This window comes from Penicillium solitum, assembly GCF_028829755.1.
Source record: "Penicillium solitum strain IBT 25940 chromosome Unknown utg000001l_segment0_segment0, whole genome shotgun sequence".
NCBI lineage: Eukaryota > Fungi > Ascomycota > Eurotiomycetes > Eurotiales > Aspergillaceae > Penicillium > Penicillium solitum.
This window is the reverse complement of record NW_027072121.1, coordinates 5,832,089-5,850,601: the sequence shown is the minus strand read 5'-3', so window position 1 is coordinate 5,850,601 and position 18,513 is coordinate 5,832,089. Positions and strand designations below refer to the sequence as shown.

At 47.5% G+C, this 18,513-nt stretch overlaps 5 protein-coding genes across 5 annotated transcripts; 3 read left to right on the top strand and 2 right to left on the bottom strand.

Moving 5' to 3' along the window:
• Positions 1–375: 375 nt before the first annotated feature.
• Positions 376–1,386, bottom strand: N7455_002216 (RTA1 domain-containing protein; the record flags this gene model as incomplete). The annotated part of the gene is made up of 3 exons (XM_040951816.2): positions 376–983; positions 1,036–1,128; positions 1,191–1,386. The coding sequence occupies 3 exons, from the start codon at positions 1,384–1,386 to the stop codon at positions 376–378; spliced, it is 897 nt and encodes a 298-aa protein (XP_040818614.1).
• Positions 1,387–3,554: 2,168 nt separating this feature from the next.
• On the bottom strand, positions 3,555–6,353 carry N7455_002215 (putative phosphoketolase; the record flags this gene model as incomplete). Its single annotated transcript, XM_040951330.2, has 7 exons — positions 3,555–3,631; positions 3,687–4,512; positions 4,572–5,502; positions 5,553–5,705; positions 5,755–5,989; positions 6,048–6,122; positions 6,191–6,353. 7 exons carry the CDS (start codon positions 6,351–6,353, stop codon positions 3,555–3,557), a joined length of 2,460 nt encoding a protein of 819 aa, XP_040817712.2.
• A 294-nt stretch (positions 6,354–6,647) lies between these two features.
• Positions 6,648–8,337, top strand: N7455_002214 (uncharacterized protein; the record flags this gene model as incomplete). The annotated part of the gene is made up of 6 exons (XM_065604239.1): positions 6,648–7,024; positions 7,118–7,432; positions 7,507–7,569; positions 7,636–7,708; positions 7,787–8,164; positions 8,299–8,337. The coding sequence occupies 6 exons, from the start codon at positions 6,648–6,650 to the stop codon at positions 8,335–8,337; spliced, it is 1,245 nt and encodes a 414-aa protein (XP_065462730.1).
• Positions 8,338–15,807: 7,470 nt separating this feature from the next.
• Positions 15,808–16,848, top strand: N7455_002213 (Rab family GTPase; the record flags this gene model as incomplete). Its single annotated transcript, XM_040951286.2, has 3 exons — positions 15,808–15,891; positions 15,959–16,022; positions 16,211–16,848. The coding sequence occupies 3 exons, from the start codon at positions 15,808–15,810 to the stop codon at positions 16,846–16,848; spliced, it is 786 nt and encodes a 261-aa protein (XP_040818182.1).
• A 505-nt stretch (positions 16,849–17,353) lies between these two features.
• On the top strand, positions 17,354–18,345 carry N7455_002212 (40S ribosomal protein eS7; the record flags this gene model as incomplete). The annotated part of the gene is made up of 3 exons (XM_040951088.1): positions 17,354–17,509; positions 17,810–17,892; positions 17,982–18,345. The coding sequence occupies 3 exons, from the start codon at positions 17,354–17,356 to the stop codon at positions 18,343–18,345; spliced, it is 603 nt and encodes a 200-aa protein (XP_040818010.1).
• Between the last annotated feature and the right edge of the window lie 168 nt (positions 18,346–18,513).

The window sequence follows — 18,513 nt, the reverse complement described above, 5'->3', positions numbered from 1 at the left end:
TGGTTTTCTTGCAAGTACGATATATACCTTCTGCTGATCGGCCGTGGGAACTTTTTTCGTTATCTAAAATTTCCGTTTCTTTTTACACTTTTTTCCAACCGCCAAGTATTGCTCTTTCTTACTTGGAATGTTCAAATGTTCATTGATTATTCTTCTGTCTTTGGTTAACCTGATATCTTCAAAATACTTTGGAATTGACATTAATCGTAAATCTTAAGTCGAGTTGAATCGCTGTATAACAATCACCACGCCTATTAAGTATCTAGTATTTGCTGGGGCAATCATAAGTAAAACATGACAGGTATAGAAGAGCAAGACCGATCCCAAAACATGAAACAGGAACCAACCAAGGAACAAGCACAATGATCAAAGCAATTACCAGTGAGTAGGCGGGCCCCGATACTTGTCCGATCGATCAACCGAAGTGGACTCCATTTTGAACGAATCAGACTTCCCACTGGGCAACATCCATCCAGGATGCAGCACATTAAACACAGCCACCGAAACAACCATCATAGCCCCATCAAGCGCAATGAAGTACGACTCGTGAGTAATGAGATAACCATCCCACCCTTGCACCAACTCGATCGTACGATAGATACTCCGAATATAGATACAGACAATGGAAAGTATCATGGCGGCAAACAGGGGGATGACCGAGCCGTTCACGGACTGCAGCAGACGTTTGCGCATAGTGCGGCGGATGAAGTCGACCGCGCAGACGACGAAGATGGTAATCGAGAAGAGCTGGAAGACGATACCAGCGACCATGATGTGCGTGCCAGTTGCGGTGTCGCCGCCGATCTTGTCGGCTTCTCCGGAAGCCATGCCGCCGCCGATGGCTTGGACGACGAGTGAGATTATGTCGCAGGTGCAGAAGATCCAGAGGTATAGGCTTGGCTTTATGAAGGAGGATTCTGGGCCGAGGAGTTGGATGAAGCGGCCTAGGAGGATGTAGATTCCTGCTGTGAAGAAAGTTGGGGCTATGGAATGTTAGATTTGGTATGGATGGTCAAGGGTAAGAAGGTAGCTTACCGATAATGAGAGTGGAGATTTGCATTAGGAATGCAGTTCCGTTGTATGGACATTTGGCTGACCAGGTACGACCGGCCCAGCCGATTACTTCGACTGTTGTTGTTGTTGTTGTTAGTCTTGGGGGGAGTTAGGGTTTCAAGTGTCACAGGCCTTACCCAAACATCCGACACTAAACACGCTTGCCCACCATTGTCGCTTCCAGGTGAATTGGACTGTGTGGAGGATCATTGAGAGACCAAAGAGTGCGCAGTAGGCAATGCCTGCTCCCAGCGATGGGATATATCCATATGAGGTGCCAACGCCTTCAATATAGGCAGGGCAGCCGTATTGCAGTTGTATCCTGTCGTCCATGGCGAAGGAAGATGAATGGCCTCAAGACAATCACTATTGGAGAAATTGGCGGGAAAAAAGTAAAGCTAGCAGTAAATCCGTAGTATTTGGATATATTGGAAGATGGATAGAGACTCTCCAGGCGACTAGAAGAGAGATTTATAGACAACTACCTTGTTTGTCCAAAATCGAAAAGATACCCAGAAGATAGCAAGAATCAGGCTTCAATATTCATGCGGGAAACTTGAGTATAAATAAGAGTAAGCATGGCTGAGCCCACTAGCCCCCACCATCGGGAAAGACCTTTCAAGGCCAAAGCCACGGTCCCTTAATGCACGTCTACCATTCAAATAATCTACCGGGGAGTATCAGACCCGCATCGGCGCAACCAATCCCGACATTCAAGCTTGTCCAGCGTCCAGCATCCAGCATCCAGTATCCAGCTTCCAGTGTCCAGTGTCCAGCGTTTAGAGCGGGTTGATAAACGGGCCGGCTCCGGTTGGTATAGAAAGCGAAAATGCATGTCCCTATGGTAAGAACCTGCCGCACAATCGGGCAGACAACCTCCACAGTGGGGGTATCCCTCGCCTGTTAGATTGCATGAGCATTGTACTTTATTCACCCTATGGACCACCGGGACCATGACATCAAAGCCAAGTCAAAAATAAAAAAAAAATACGACGAGATCTGATAGAGAATCGGGCCGAACTACAACTTACCTCGCAAGATCATCCCTTTCGGGTTTAGCGTGGATATCGCCAAGTTTACTTTCAGCCCTTAAGGATTCTACTTGGGTATTTATCTCCGGTAAAACCGTTGCCAGACCAAACAGAAGACTTCAAATGTTTCTAAAAGGTCAAATGAGTCACGGCAACCGGGTTTGGGGGATCGCGGGTTTTATGTCTCCGGCTTCCAGCATGAAAGCATGGACTCCCGTACGGAGTACTCTATACTGCGATAGGCTGCGGCTCAATATCCAAGAATCAGTTAGCACACCGCTTCAAGACAATGGGAATCTCATTCAAAGATGAAGTCTAGCCCTGACCCTGGCCCTGGTTTCGGGATATCGGATGACAATCTAGGTCCACGGTTTCGGATGGCGGCGGAAGTACGTGTCTGACGGAGGGAGAAAACAATTTACGAAAAAAAAAAAAAAAAAGGATCCACACGTTTCTACTGTTTATTTGTACTTGATTTGAATCTTAAGTTATCTCCTCATATTAGCCCAAACAACAATCCTTAAAATAATCGACGGTTGGCAACGTCCATGGCTAAACGTTCAACAACAAAAGGAATGGCCCCGATGAACTCATACTTCGTATAGTCTCAGCTTATGCTACGAAAGGTAAGAGGATCGCCGATCTTCACTTCTAGCCAATCGCAACAACAGTGGAGTTCTAACAGCCGAATTCCTCCAGAGTCATTATTCGACTCCAAAAAGCAGCACATTCACACTCCATATGGCCAAATAACAATTCCATCGAGACTGATTCTCAAAGGTCCAGTCAACTATCCAACAGAATAAAGGTATCTCTCAGCTGTCATGACCAAACGGAGATTAAGCCTCGCCTTGGCGGGCGGGATATCAACACTGCGGAGGTATTCCGGCCGCGCTGTGCTGAGTGAGACCACCCATATCAACCTTGGAAAATAACCCATACACATGTCACCAATCTGATTAGACCCTCCGCCCAAAGGATATTTGGCGGCCGAGACCGGGGCTATGCGACCACAGGCAGTATCTTATAAACGTGGGGGCTATGTCTACTGTATGAATATGCGGGAGCACAGGGCTCGCGTTGGGTATACGAGAGATGATATCGATGAACCACTCGTCTTGGTCAAGTCTAAGAGATCACACTGCTGCCTATAGCGATATATACACATCCCCCCATCCTCATGCAGTAACATCGAGGTTCACTCCCATGGTACCTTCCAGCCAGCCAGGCACCCATATTGACATAACACAAGACAAATCTCACAGATGCTAGGCAGCTCCCAACCTTGGCGATGTGCTCGCTTACTTTGTTCCCGGATTAGAGCATAGGTGCTTCGTGTCATGATATAGGCAAACATGTTCTATCTGTATAGGCAGAAGAGAAGGACAAAGAAGAAACGGCTAGCTTTCATTTCTTGGTAACATTTCATAATTGATTAATCTAGAAGGACATGGATTACTCTAAGTAGAACTACTCAATATTCCAGAATGACTCGGCCGGTGTGTGGAAGTTGTGGAATTGCGGCGTGTCATAAATGCCCTTAGGATCTAGAAGCGAAAGTCAGTATTGCATACCAAAATGCAAATAGGATAGGGTCCTCACCGTCGCGGTTTTCCACAATGTACTTCCTCGTGTTGACGATACTCCCCTCAAGCTGAGCATTCAGCTCTTGCTGATAAACCCGGATCTTCTCATTTACCTTGGAAGCACCACGAATAGCCTGCTGAGCGACATGGAAACGCGAGACACGGTTGACAAGCATCATATCGAAAGGCGTGGTGGTGCTACCCTCTTCGATGTAGCCCCCGACGGTGACACGATCAAGACGCGGACGTCCAAAGAGTAGGCCCTGCAGCTCGGTTGGGTAGCCGTGGTAATTGAAGTGAATAGGCTTATCGGGAGTGAACAGAGTATCAAATGCCTCAGTGGACAGGGCATGCGGATGCACACCCTCGTTCTCAAGAATCATCAAGTCCGTCACGTTCACAACGCAAACACGCAGCTCTGGTATGAGCTTACGTAGAAGTGCTGCAGCAGCAATTACTTCGAACATCAGCTCAACACCAATACCGACTAACACAACATCTGGTTTAACTCCATCGTCCGTGCTGCAGAACTTCCAGATCGATGCCCCTGCACGACAGTGGTTTTCGGCCTCTTTGGGAGTCAGATACACTGGAGTCGGCTGTTTGGAACCCACCATCAGGTTGATGTAGTTCTTTGACTTCAAACAGTGGTGCACGGTTGTCAGGAATGTGTTCGCATCCGGTGGCAAGTACACACGAGCTGCAGTGGGCTTCAGTTTTAACACAGAGCCGATAAAGGATGGGTTCTGATGCGAGAAGCCATTGTGCTCCTGGCGCGTCCAGGTGCTCGATTCGATGTAGTTCATACTACTGACGCCGGAGTGCCAATTTGTTTCCAGAGCCTACATAGAGTATTTGGTGAGCATGGAATTGATATTAGGAAGGGAAAAAGGAAGCTGACCATCTTGATGAACTTGGCATACTGCACCATCATAGTATGAATGATGCCGAGGAAGCTCTCATAGGACGGGAAAATACCGATGCGGCCGGTCAAGGTATAACCCTGCATAAATCCTTGACACATATGTTCGCTAAGGACTTCGATTACACGGCCGCCGCGGGCGTTGGCGAACTCGTCCCATTGGAAATTGCGGTTCGTGCCTTCGAACACCCCATCAAGTTTGTTGCTTTCCAGCTCGTCCGGCGAGAACAGTCGCACGGCACTTGGGTTGTCCTTGAATACCTGATTGATAAAGTTGCCAATCACTTTCATGGCGCTTGCGTTGGAGCCTTTCTCCGTGCAGAAGGGATTCCAATCCGGTAAATTCGGTGGCGTATAACTGTTGTAGACTTCAATGCGCTGACCAAGCTTCTTTTTGTCTTCTGTAGGAATCACAGACTTGATCTCGTCAATTACATCACCGTTGGAAGTGAACAGCTCTTCTGGCTTATAACTAGAAAGCCACTCCTGCAGCAGATCTAGTTCTTCCTTGTCGGTCTTTGCTTGAGGCAATGGTACCTGGTGCGAATGGTACGAGCCCTCAATAAACTTGCCACGAAGCTGCTTGGGCCCCGACCAACCCTTGGAAGTACGCAGAATCAGCAACGGCCACCTCGGTTTCATAATCGGCTTCCCAGAACGGGCAGCCTGCTGGATCTTATGGATCTCCTGGATGGCCCAGACCATCGAGAAGTGCAAATCCGCATCAATATCACTGATATCCTCGACAAAGCGAACCTGGTACCCGTACCCACTGAAGAGGGCCAGAAGCTCTTTGTGGTCCATGCATCCAAAGATAGTGCGCTCGCTGATCTTGAATCCATTCAAATGCAGAATTGGCAAAACTGCACCGGACTCCTTTGGATCGATATACTTGATTGCATGCCAGGACCTGTCCGCTATTAGCGTTGTACAGTGCAAAGGGGGAAATAGTCGACGAACGTAGCAGTGGGACCGCTTTCAGCCTCTCCATCACCGACAATACAAGGAACTATCAGATCGGGGTTGTCCATGACAGCACCAAAGGACACTGCTAGAGCGTATCCTAGCTCTCCACCTTCATGGATAGCACCAGGTGTCTCGGCGTTGATGTGGCTGCCCATAACTGTTAGCCAAAGAACCAAATAGCAGGCAAGGTACTGACCTGGGAAAGCCAGCTGTTGTGCTGAAGGTCGAGATCAAATTGTGCAGGCCTTTGCTGTCTCGTGAATACTGGGGATAAAATCTCTCCAAAGAGCCCTCTAGCCATAGCGCGGCTAGTATTGCCGGCGCGCCATGACCTGGACCGACAACATACAGCATGTCCAGGTTCATTGTCCGGATCAGGTAGTTCAAGTGAGAGTAGACCAAAACTAGGCCCGGGCATGTTCCCCAGTGGCCTGAGGGTATGGCATCAGTCATAATGAGCAAATTGAATATTTTTGGGACGCTACTCACCAAGCAGTCGAGGCTTAACATGTTGAAATGTGAGTTCCGACTTCAAAAGAGTATTTTCTTGCAGAAATATCATGGCTAGCGTTTAAGTTAGTCGCGCTGTTGGTATATATATATATATAGCACTAGCACATAATCGCGCTTACCTGCCGCAATGTAACAAGCCGCTCGACGGAACTTGAGCAAGGCATCACAGGTCTTTTCATCTAGGTTTTTATGATCCAACTTCACGGTCAATTTCTCAATATAGTCTGGGAGATGCGATGGCAGTGCTTGTGGATTTGGCTCGCTTATGATTTCCGGAGGCATGGTGAATTTGATATTGTAGGTTCTTTGGTGGTTTAGCAGGAGCAAAAGAACATTAAAAACCAGTTCAAGTAGAACAAGCAAAAAGATGGAACGAAGATTGAAAGTGACAATTGAAATTGGAAGAGACGACAAGTAAATAAATGGGTGTCATCAAACAAGTCCGCCTTGTTCTCCGTGTTGGCGACGTCATTCCACATCCTGACATCACCACGACTAGTTAACATGAGTTCAGCTTTTAAATAGTCCATTCGGATCTTCAAAGGCATTTACTCAATTTGCCGTAACAACCTCAAAATGCCCAAATCAATCCTTGCTGTTAACGCGGGTTCGTCCTCCGTCAAAATCACCTTCTATACTTTCGAGAACCCACCAAGAACCATCGCAGATGCGTCGATCTCTGGAATCACCGCACCCCCACCTACACTCAAGTACCAACAAGGAGACAAAAAGCACAAAGAGGAAGTCAAAGAAAAACTCAGCACCCCCCAAGATGCATTCAAGTACCTCCTGCAGCGCTGTTTCAGCGATCCCGATCTTTCCGAAGTCGCCAGCGTCGACGATCTAGAATACATCTGCCACCGAGTCGTCCACGGAGGAGACTACCGCGACGCAGTCGAAATCAATGACGAGACACTTGATCGCTTGAAAGGGTTGGAAGATCTTGCACCTCTGTAAGCTCATCCATCCCGCGTTTTTAAATGCCCCAAAGCATATCCACACCTGGGTCGATTATATACCTCCCGCTAACCCCACCCGACCAAAAGCCACAATTTCTCCGCGCTGGAGATTGTTCGCCTGTGCAAAGTAGAGCTCCCCAAAGTTAGAAGTATCACCTTCTTCGACTCTGCTTTCCATCAGACAATCCCCGAAGCTGTACGTACATACCCAATCAACCAGGAAATCGCCAAGGCGAATGGTTTGCGCAAGTATGGATTCCACGGGATCAGCTACTCGTTCATCCTGCGGTCTGTAGCACAATTTTTGAACAAACCGATCGAGAAAACGAATCTCGTCGTCTTGCATATCGGGAGCGGGGCATCGATCTGTGCGATCAAGGACGGGAAGTCGGTGGATACATCGTGAGTCACGGGATGCAGTTTATACTACATCCTAATCTATCTCTAGTTGGGAGTCGTGCTAATACGGGGGCTAGAATGGGCCTCACTCCATTGGCAGGATTACCCGGTGCAACACGTAGTGGAAGTATTGATCCATCGTGAGTTGAAACCCACTGGATTTCCCTGACAATGCAGCTATGGCGAACTGATACTGAGTGGTCTAGATTGGTCTTCCACTATACCAACGAAGCAGGCAAATTAAGCCCAGGCAGCACGTCTGAAATGCACATCAGCACAGTATGAATGCCCAATGCAGAGAGTAAATTCCAAAAAAAAGATAACAGGAAAATACTAACCAAATCCAACACCTTCCAGGCGGAGGATATCCTCAACAAACAATCGGGTTGGAAAGCCCTCACAGGAACAACCGACTTTTCCCAGATCGCGGTGGAGAACCCACCAAGCAAAGCACATAAACTTGCATTCGACATATTCGTCGACCGCATCCAGGGCTACATCGGCAGCTACTACGTTAAACTGAATGGTGAACTAGACGGTGTAGTCTTCGCCGGTGGGATCGGTGAGAAGAGCGCCTTGCTGAGACGAACTTTGGTCAATAAATGCCAGTGTCTAGGTTTGGCAATCGATGATGTGGCTAATGACAAGGGGCCTGGGGATGAGGAGACGGTCAAGGATATCTCCAAGGGTTCCAGTAAGGGGCCCCGGGTTTTAGTTTGTCAGACCAATGAACAGGTATGTTGTCTTAATATTGAGGACTATTGACCGTGACCGTATCCTCGACCTCTCGTGGAGGTGTAGGTGTAGGTTTCGGTTATAGGTTGTTATTTTTGTATACTTTGATTTACTAACTTGGGATTCACTTGCAGTTTGAAATGGCATATCACTGTGCATGTTCGCGGAGCTGATTTCTCATGCGCGGTGGCGAGCTTTGTTTATTTTTTTCCCTTCCTTTGTCATTGGCAATGACAATAGTACCTACCTTGGGGATCAATGGAGGGGTTGGCGAGCTGAACATGGTTGAATTACGACATATAATATTGATGAATGTCTTCTAATTAACTAAGGTTCATCTACATTGTACACCCCGTACATACTCAATCAAAATATTCCAAATATTCCAAATCCAAATCCTAATCCAAATTGAATGAACAGGTGACATATTTCGCCCCGTCCTTTTGACACTTGCCACTGGGGAAGGGTATCTTATGTGGCTGGGTTGACAGGTAGTCTCCGATGGGTCAGTTCTCAGCCCTGGATTGTCGAACCCGGTGATTGGGAATCGGCAAGACTGTGGTTCCAGGTACTTGGTCATATTTTGCGCCTCATTTCAATGCAATGCATCTATGCAATGCATCATTTATCATTCCTGGGACGTGAGTTCTGCAACAGCAGTAGGTAGGGGGAAAATAGAGACCCGAGGACACAGTCCCTGCATACCAACGCCAGCTTGGGTTACTTTGTTGTGGATCGTGTACCCCATATTCCAAACAATCGAAATGAAATTAAAAAATTAAAAATAAAGCTGAAATGTAACCTGGATCAGGAGTGAAATGTGACACATCCAGGTTGTCGGATTTGATAGCTTCGGGGGGAAGGCTCTTCCCCGATCCCCAAGGTTAGTCTGATTGTATGTTGTATGCAAGACACGGAAAAATGGGTGATTGACGCGATCGAAGGCGATCGCCCTCGGGGAGGATCGAAGTCTCAATTGTGGTCCTAGTGGCTCTGATGATCTGCAGGCTAGCGGGCTCAGATAACAAGCGCATTGCAATTAGCGAAGTCAATGTACTAGCGAATTGGGAGGCGTGCCCGAGTCCCAACTAGTATCAATCATTGCATTGTTATCTGGAGGATCAGACATCATCACATCAGATCATCAGTGATGGCGTCCAAGGGCCAAGGTTGCATCGCAGCGATCGACGCTGCAGAATGGGAATGTACTTTTGCTTAATTTTTCTTTTTTTTTTTTGGCTCAGCAGCGTGTCATACAGCTGTACATGTCCGCATATCCGCATGTACAAAGTGCAGAAAGTGTGATGCACTAGGTATGTACGATGTACTCCGTACGTCGGTCCCCAAGGATGTGATTACCGTGCAGGAGTATCTCGGGGTACATTATCCGCTCACGCATCAAGTGGCCGCGGATCCCCCGACGAAAAGCCGACCCATATTGACGTGGGTCATACTCGATTTTTTTGTATTTGTATGGTTCGATCAGTCACAATCTCCCCTTTCATGCATCATGTCGTGACAACTAAAATAGGTACCCGAAGTCAGGGGTTGACCCGGCAGAACAAAAAAGAAAGGGGACGATCGAACCCGGCAGACTGGTGCTGGAGCCGTGGAGCTGTCGATCGTCAATTTCGTTTCCTGCGAGTTAATCAGGTAATCGGGTCATGGTGTGGATTTGGGCCTGTCACTCATCCAGAGAGTCCAGACAGTCCAGACAGTCCAGAGAGGTCTAAAAGTCCAGTCCACTTTTTTTTCCCACCTTCTTTGTTCGGCTGTGAGCTGCCGCCATGTCTCGGGAGTCAATTAGGAAGTCCGGACCTTGGTGGAGTGTACTCCGTACATCGTACCGAAATGATTTCCAAATAAAAAGGAGAAGCTACGTAAGAAGTGAGGCGGCTGAAAAAGCGTTTGTCTCGGGACGGGGAAAGTGGTTCTAATTCCAACTGGGTTGACTCTAATTTGTTTTCTACTATTCCTTCTATTTCCTTCTATTCAACCCAATTTGGCCCTAAAATGACTTTAACTGGCGGAGTACAGACGGAATACCTACTGTGGACACCCAAGCATAGCCCGTTGCAACCATCTACTATGGAGCACATAGTGCTTCCAGAATTTTCCATATATGGAGCCTTGTTTTGAGGGAATCGGAAAAGTGAACTAAGATCGCCCGGCTTTACATCCGCGGAGTCTTAGTGCGCCATTCCCCTGTTCCTAGTGACATATAGATTGCTAAGAGACAAATCAGTACTCCGCCACAGAGCACACCCAGAGAATAAAAAAAAGCAAGTTCCAAAAATGAAAACAAAGTCGCCGATATCTCAATTTTAGGAGCGTTGACACATCCACATTGCCTGTCAGATGAACAAAGAACTCGGCTGGGGCTCGATGCATCCGGACCGGGAACCCCCTGGCTTCCTTTCGATGCGCTGCAAGGCAAATCCCAAAGTCAATGCGAATGGTGATCCGCGACCGTTTTTTTTTCTCTCTTATATCGTAACGCCACAATCAAGGTGCGGGTAGTTGCGATTTTCCCGATTCAAACAAAGGAATAACATTGAGATATCAAAAACTAAAACAAAAATATGGTGAACTACCATGGTTCCAGTCTCGGGAAGACTAAGACATTCCGGAAACCATGGAAGCCCGTTCATGCAATCGCCCAACCTTGTTTTTCGAACTAATGCAGGCTTTCTAGACTTTATCTCAGTTTACGGAGTATCTAGAACATCTACTCCGTGCTCCGTATGAACCACCATATTGGGTCATGCAAGATCCTGAATCCGTTGGGCTCAGATGTATTCCCAACAAGGAAAAAGGGGGAGGGAAAAAAATGACAACTGGGGCCATTAAGGTTGACTATGGGATAGAATGGAGCACTTGATGGAGTTGATGGAGCTGATGGAGACTAAAACGGGGACTCTTGGTTTTCTCCCGTTTCTAGCGCCGTTCTAGCTGTAATTGAAACGGTTTCCGTACGATAACAGTCCAGTTCCACTACTCCGTATAGGAAGCTCGTTTCCTTCAATTCCCGATGCTTTTTTTTTTCCCACATTATTTCTTTTATTCTAGGCGGGATACGGAGTACGTAAATATTAACGCATATTAGGGTATGCCTGTGACGACTTCTTCTTCTTTTTTTTTTTTTGAAAGAGTTGGTCCACAGGGGATGATCACCAGTACGGGAGAAAGACAAGAGTAGATTTCCCCTATCTTAAACACGTGAAAAGGTAGGAGGATCTGAAAGGAAGGCGTGAGAGAATGTCTTGTTTCAATAATGAGAATGGTGTAACAGAGCAAGCCACAGTGCTAGGATGTAGTGGTGAGATCGACCTAGTGTACTCCGTAGTCACGTTGGGAACCGTGAACCTCTCAACGGTAGGCTGCAATCTACCGTACGGTACTCCGTAGATCTTCCAGCCCCCGATTTCCACGAGGGAGACCCAGATTGAGTGCCGACGGGAGAGGAATTTCCTCCTTTTGGCATGGGGTGGACACGGGGCTGAAACACGCCTACGACTCCTCTTTCACAAGCTTGGAAGCTCGTACGGAGTAATGTGTACGGAGTAAATGTAGCCATTTGATGAAATGTGTAGGCTCCAGTGTGGCAAATATGAAAGCTGACGCAGATACCCTTAATGACCCTCCCTTTTACTCCGTCAACAAAGTCTGGATTATGGGGGTGGGGACATTTTAGAATGTTTCTAGATGTTTACAACTTGTTCTGTTCTGTACTGTATTGTACGGAGTACCTGCGGGCACCAAGGTTCTTTATTGTCTTTACCCAGCTTCCCGGGAAAGAAAGGAAAGGCTAGAAGGTGAAAAGAATGTTCATACGTAACCGGGACGGGATTTTACTTTCAGGCCTCCGTAATGTAATCCCTCCTTTTGTTTAGCGTATCTCCACCCCCTATGATGGAGCCCAGCATCGTAAAGATAATCATCTGTTTTTTTTTTTTTTTACCTTTTTTTTTTCCTTTCTTGATCGGCGCGTAGAGAATCAGACAAAGCCAACGGGAATGATGTCAAAATTGCGATGTGTTGAATTGGCTTCTGATCTGTCCCGTGTCTTGTGAATTGTAAATTGTAGGCAAATTGACGGGGGATTGATTCAAAGACTTCCGAGACTAGATTCGAATTTTGCGACTGATCTTAATCGGTTGAGTTATTGCACGGGAGACCGCGTGAAAGAACGGATGGCCTTAATTAATAGCCGAAATACCTGGGATCGGTAGGTTGGCTAGGGGATTACTTACCTAGGCATCATATGTCATCCCCCTTGGTTATTAGAGTTGTGAATATCTTGCTTCTTTTCTTGGGTCTAATACTATTGTAGGAAACTAGCAACCCCGATGGAGACCTACCACGCGAGAAAAGAAAAATTCGAAAAAATATATTGTTCGGAGGGATCCGTTTCTCGTTCCTGCGGCTGTTTTTTCCCTTTTTTTGGGCTCCACTTATGCACAAAGGCTGCCCGGAGATTTGGTTCCTAGCTTTATAGTGGAGAGCTTCTACGGCTAGTTGATACATAACAGCGGAGAGTTTTGGACTTTTGGACTTGACAGTAATGAAGACATGGGTTAGATGTATCTCAGATGTACTTGTGATGAATCAGAGGGTACCTTTTTTTTAAATTGATGTATGGTTTTTTATTTAAATAACATTTTTGGCCTAATACCGACTAACTAGGTAAGCGTATAGATTAGAAACGTTGGAGAAGAAAGGGGGGAACATTTCGCGTTCCTGTTCCCCGGGACCAAGGGACGGGAGAGCCGCTGTACTAAACAAAGAAAAACCGAATAGAAAAATATAAAGATAAATATATAATATATATAAAATATAACATTTTTGGGGGTTTATTTTAATTATTGTATATTTGGATTTTAATTATTTTCTGATTTGATTTTCAGGCCTTTATTGATTTTCTAATTAAAAAAAGGATAAAAAAGGATAAATTTAAATTTAAAATCCAATGCTAAGAAAAAACCGTCTATATCAACGTAAATCCCCCCTTCCTATTTCCTTTTCAACATACTTGATAACCATCTTTCTACACATCCACCCCCCTACCGCCCTCCTTTCCTCTCCCTTCTCCCTTGCGATACGTCGATTTGAACTTTGTCCGGATCGACCGGAGCCAGTTCCGGAGCACTTCCTCCTTTGCTCCCTTGCCGTCTTAAACCTCATATCCCTTCTGGCCGTTTTCTTGGTTCGGATCGCGATTTTATGGATTCGCTGCAGCCACCCTCGCGCATATCATTTTGAGAATTCGATTTATTCCTTGATTTATTCCATCTCTACCACTCATAAAAAGCAACGAGCTGCGACCTATCCATCATCTTGCTTTTTCCCATCAGACACTCCATTCTCATTTGTTGGGCTCATTTCGTCACATTCCTGCCCTACGATTCTGTTGGATCCCGCCTTATCCCAGTGGTGATTCTACAAAAGGACCGACTTTTCCGATCCGGACTGCATTTGCATCTATCGCCTGCACCGGTTCTTTTGTCTAGATCTTTTTTTTTTATAAAAAAGAAAAATTGATTTTTACGGGTGGTTGGATTGGGACTTCTTCGTTTGTCTGCTTGTTTCCCAAATCTATATAAGATCCTGGCGTCGACGTCGTGTTTACTTGGTAAGTCTCTCACCATCTCACCTCATTCCTCACCCTGTCATTGGCGCATTCGCAAATCACTCGCCTATTTATATCACACAACCACAAAAAATCCTACTTTCAGCATCTAACCATGACTTCCTCCGCAGACCTTAATATGATCCTTCGGGACCTATCTGCTTTCAACATGGGAAGAGGAGCTTACGACACGACTGGGGTGAAGAAGCCCGGCGTTCCTCCACCACCACCGAAATAAATTCATTCGGAAACACCCTCGTCATACTCAACATTGCTTTCTACACCACTCGGTCATGTTTCGTATGGTCTGGCGCCCAACAGTGGCTGGAGTTTTTGACGCATATGCGTTTTGGAGTTTTACCTGATTTTGGTAAGACATGTCGACTCCGAGCACACCTTTGGGCATCAAAACTAACCGATTTCTTAGATATCTGTAACACTATTTTTTTTTCTTCTTTGTCCTCATCACGGGCCATACGTTTTTCTTGCCTATTCGCTACAGGCATCGCGCGACATTATACCCTTTTTAATTTGGCTCGACATTCTGCCTTCAGCATTTTCTTTTCGGATACCAAGCGTTGACAACTTTTTTTCCTTTTTCGACCTTTCATCTCTCGTCTTCGCACATGCACCTTATCCTTATTTTTCGGGCCTCAAAACCTTATTCCGCCTCACCTCACGTTCTACTTCTCTGATACGATTCGATACCACGGTCCCCATCTCAAAAAGTGTCTTTGTGTTTATTTGTTTTCATTTCTTTTGTTTCTCGTTATCTACCGGCGTTTTGGCATAGACGGGACGGAATATTGATTGGGATGGGCTGATACCAAAATCTAGAGCCTCGACCTCAGGGTCAATAGCATGCTTTGATTGTTTTTCTTGTTTTACTATTGGATGGGTACTGCTCCCGGGTTTATTTGTATGAGTATCTGTACTATTTTTGACGTTGATGCCCGTGTATTATATTTTGCGCACAACCCATAATTGTCAGCGCTAATGGATTACTATTATTTTTTTCTCTACATTCTCTATCAAGCTAGTCTAGACCACCATCGACGGCTTCATGTACATTTATATATGCATTTTGTAACCTCGAGTTTGCAAACTCGTACCCATCTCACGTCGCACTCCGCTTGTACCTGACCGACCGCGGTTGCGCTAGTATCGGGCAGATTTGCTTGCCGACTAATGCCGACACAGGAACGACAGCCCGATTGCTGATACGGGCCTGGCTGGTGCATCGGCAGATATCTCCCGAGCCTGACCAGGGTCTTTCCTAAATGGAGCCCGACATCATCGTGCAGGCCAGTTGGGCACTAGCCCAATCTGCGACAGTTGTCCAGGTGCCAGGAACATGTTTGTCCCGCGGTAGCCTGCCTTTAATCAAGTCGTAGAACTTGTCTTCGGGTTCATTCTTTCCAAGTCTTCATACCCCGACAGCCATGTCCATTTTATCTGCATGCCATCCGTGCAGTGTATCCAATGATGTGAGATATCAACAATGCGAGAGATAATCCTAGAACATGCAATTTAGCTCTTATGTCAGTCTTTTTAAATAGATACGAGGGGCAAGTGAAGCATCCATAGAAGTATGAGCAATGCAAATGCAAACATGCTAAGTATGTCAGTTGTATACTTCAAAAGACGGGTTTCCCGTGACTGGTGACTGACGACCGCGCTAATCCCAATCGAGGCACCCGTCATCATCATCCACCTCCGCCTCTCCAACTTCAGGATCAATCACTATTGTCTCAGGAACGTCTATACTACACTTTGCATTTCTCATTCCTTGAAAGGATTGAATTAATTTACCAATACGAGCGCAAGAGCAGCGACTTGTTTCCCAGATCCTGTCTTACTTCTAGGCAGCCCCATTCCCCGAACTGAGCTCACCAGCTGAATCAACCTGCCACCTCATCCGGTCGCCTGATCGCTGATCGATCGAAGGTGAATAACCTACAGAAGGCCTGACTTGTGGTTACTTCAATCTCACTGTTGTTTCGTTGTCTCAGCCATGTCCGAATCAGCGAGCGCAAATGCCCCGAAGCCGAGTAGCAGTGTCAAGCTTGTGCTGCTCGGAGAGGCCGCAGTGGGCAAGGTACTACTCCTCCATCCACCATGTTACACGATTATCAACAGCTAACCACTTCTTGTTATTCGCTCAGTCATCACTTGTCCTCCGCTTCGTCAACGATGATTTCCAGGAGAACAAGGAACCAACCATTGGCGGTAAGATTTCCCCATGGACTTAGCCCCCACAAGATACGAGGTACTGTCCCTGGCAGATGACATACTTTCTGGAGAACCCAGGGGCAGTGTATTGTGTTCAAAATTGAGTTGTGCCCCCGCAAACGGGCCACTCCAGCCCCTCAAATAGTACTTTGCACTAGGATTACCAACTAACGTCATCTTTCCAGCCGCATTTCTGACGCAAAAATGTTCCCTTCCTACGCGCACGATCAAGTTCGAGATCTGGGATACCGCTGGTCAGGAGCGATTCGCTTCGCTCGCCCCGATGTACTACCGCAACGCGCAAGCGGCGCTTGTTGTCTACGACGTTACGAAACCCTCTTCGCTAACAAAGGCCAAGCACTGGGTCGCCGAGCTACAGCGCCAAGCGAGCCCTGGAATTGTCATTGCCCTCGTCGGTAACAAGCTGGACTTGACCAATGATGGCGGAGATGTTTCCGAGGCCGCCGGCGCTGCTCAGAGCGAGTCTGATTCGGCCCAGGATGGCGATGAAGGCGGCGATGAGCAAGATGATGTGCAGGATGCTGAATCTGGTGATGCCCGCAAGGTGTCAACACGGGAGGCGACTGGCTATGCGGAGGAGGAGGGTCTTTTGTTCTTCGAGACTAGTGCCAAAACCGGAACCAATGTTGTGGATGTCTTCACGGCAATTGCCAATGCCATCCCAGAGAGCAGTCTGAAGACTGGTCGCGGTACCGGTGCGGGAACCGGCCAGACTTCGTTGGGTAATCGGTCAACAGAAGACGCACGAGTCAACCTGGGTGATCGAAACGCTGCTACGGCTAAGGAGGGCTGTGCTTGCTGATTTGGGTCTTTCTTTTTTTTGGCAGATGTTCTTGCAATTATTTCCATGGATACAGGCGTCCCTCTTGCTTTTTGTCCCCCTTCATTTCTTGCTTGTTCCGGCTCCAATGGAGACTCCGTGTGCCCTTATAGTCCACAGTGTGCTATTCCCCGAGAAACACCTCGTTTCAACTATGTGATTAGAGTGTAAAGTTTTTGAGATTTGCATTAGCAATCAGAAATTCATCTCCAGCGTACCTACATAATGAAGAGTAGAACAATATGGTCAAAAAAAGGTCCTGGGGTAGTTGCCAACCAAAGGCGAGTCGGATAGTGGATCGCCTTTAGCGGCAATCCACCAACCAGCAACGAGCCCTAAGACGGCCACGCTAAACCCAAACAGGAAATAGCGCACCCTAAGCGAATGCGCCGATCCCACAGCAAATTCCCATTCGATTCAATCTGCGAACCTCCCCTCCGTCGACATCACCACCAGCACTTCCCGCAGCACCCCGTCGCTCGCAATAATGGCTGCCATCAACAAGATCGCCCCCAACTCGCCGTCCCGGCAGAACCCCTCCGAGCTGGAGACCGCGATCGCCGGCGCTCTCTTCGACCTCGAGAGCAACACACAGGACCTGAAGGCCAGCCTTCGTCCCCTGCAGTTCGTCTCTGCCCGCGAGGTAAGAATTGTTGTCCGAGGCTCCCGACATGCGAATTGAATCGTTCTGGAATGGCGTCTGTGAATTTTCGAGGGATTTTCGATGCTCCGGGGTATATTGGTCGGATTTGTGGATTGGTTTCAATTCATATCCACCAACGCCAAAAATCACCAACATGGAGAGGAATCATCAGCAAAGGAGGCAGAATACAAATGGACATGAAAATTCGCAGAGCAAGACGCCGTTCCAGGAGGAGTTCTGTTTCTGTGTGCACGCCACTTTCAAACCGGACAACGCTCTGACATTATTCTCGCTATATAGGTTGAGGTCGGCCACGGCAAGAAGGCCATCATTGTCTTCGTCCCCGTCCCCCTCCTGACCAACTTCCACAAGATCCAGCAGCGGTAAGCAACCACCAGCCCTTCCAACGCGAACGGGCCAACCAAAGAAAAACACTTGGATAAGAACAACCTGAGAACTAACACCAACCCAGTCTTACCCGCGAGCTCGAGAAGAAGTTCTCCGACCGCCACGTTCTCTTCGTGGCCCAGCGCCGCATCCTGCCCCGCCCCAAGCGCTCCGCCAACTCGCGCACCACCCAGACCCAGAAGCGCCCCCGCTCGCGCACTCTGACTGCTGTCCACGACTCCATCCTCTCCGACCTCGTCTACCCCGTCGAGATTGTCGGCAAGCGCACCCGCACCAAGGAGGACGGCTCCAAGACCCTCAAGGTCATCCTCGACGAGAAGGAGCGTGGTGGTGTCGACCACCGCCTCGATGCCTACGGCGAGGTCTACCGTCGCCTCACCGGCCGCTCCGTTGCCTTCGAGTTCCCCCAGAGCGGCGCTGAGTTCTAAATGCACATTTAGAATTCATTGTTCACTTTGACTTTTTTTGGGGCTAGGGGCTTGGAATGTGCTCGGTTGATGCGTGGGAGAATGGCATTGTTTCTAGTTTTGAATTGTTGCTAGATTCAACGCCATTGATGGGTTCCAAAGAGATGATCTCCATAAAAATGCATTGAC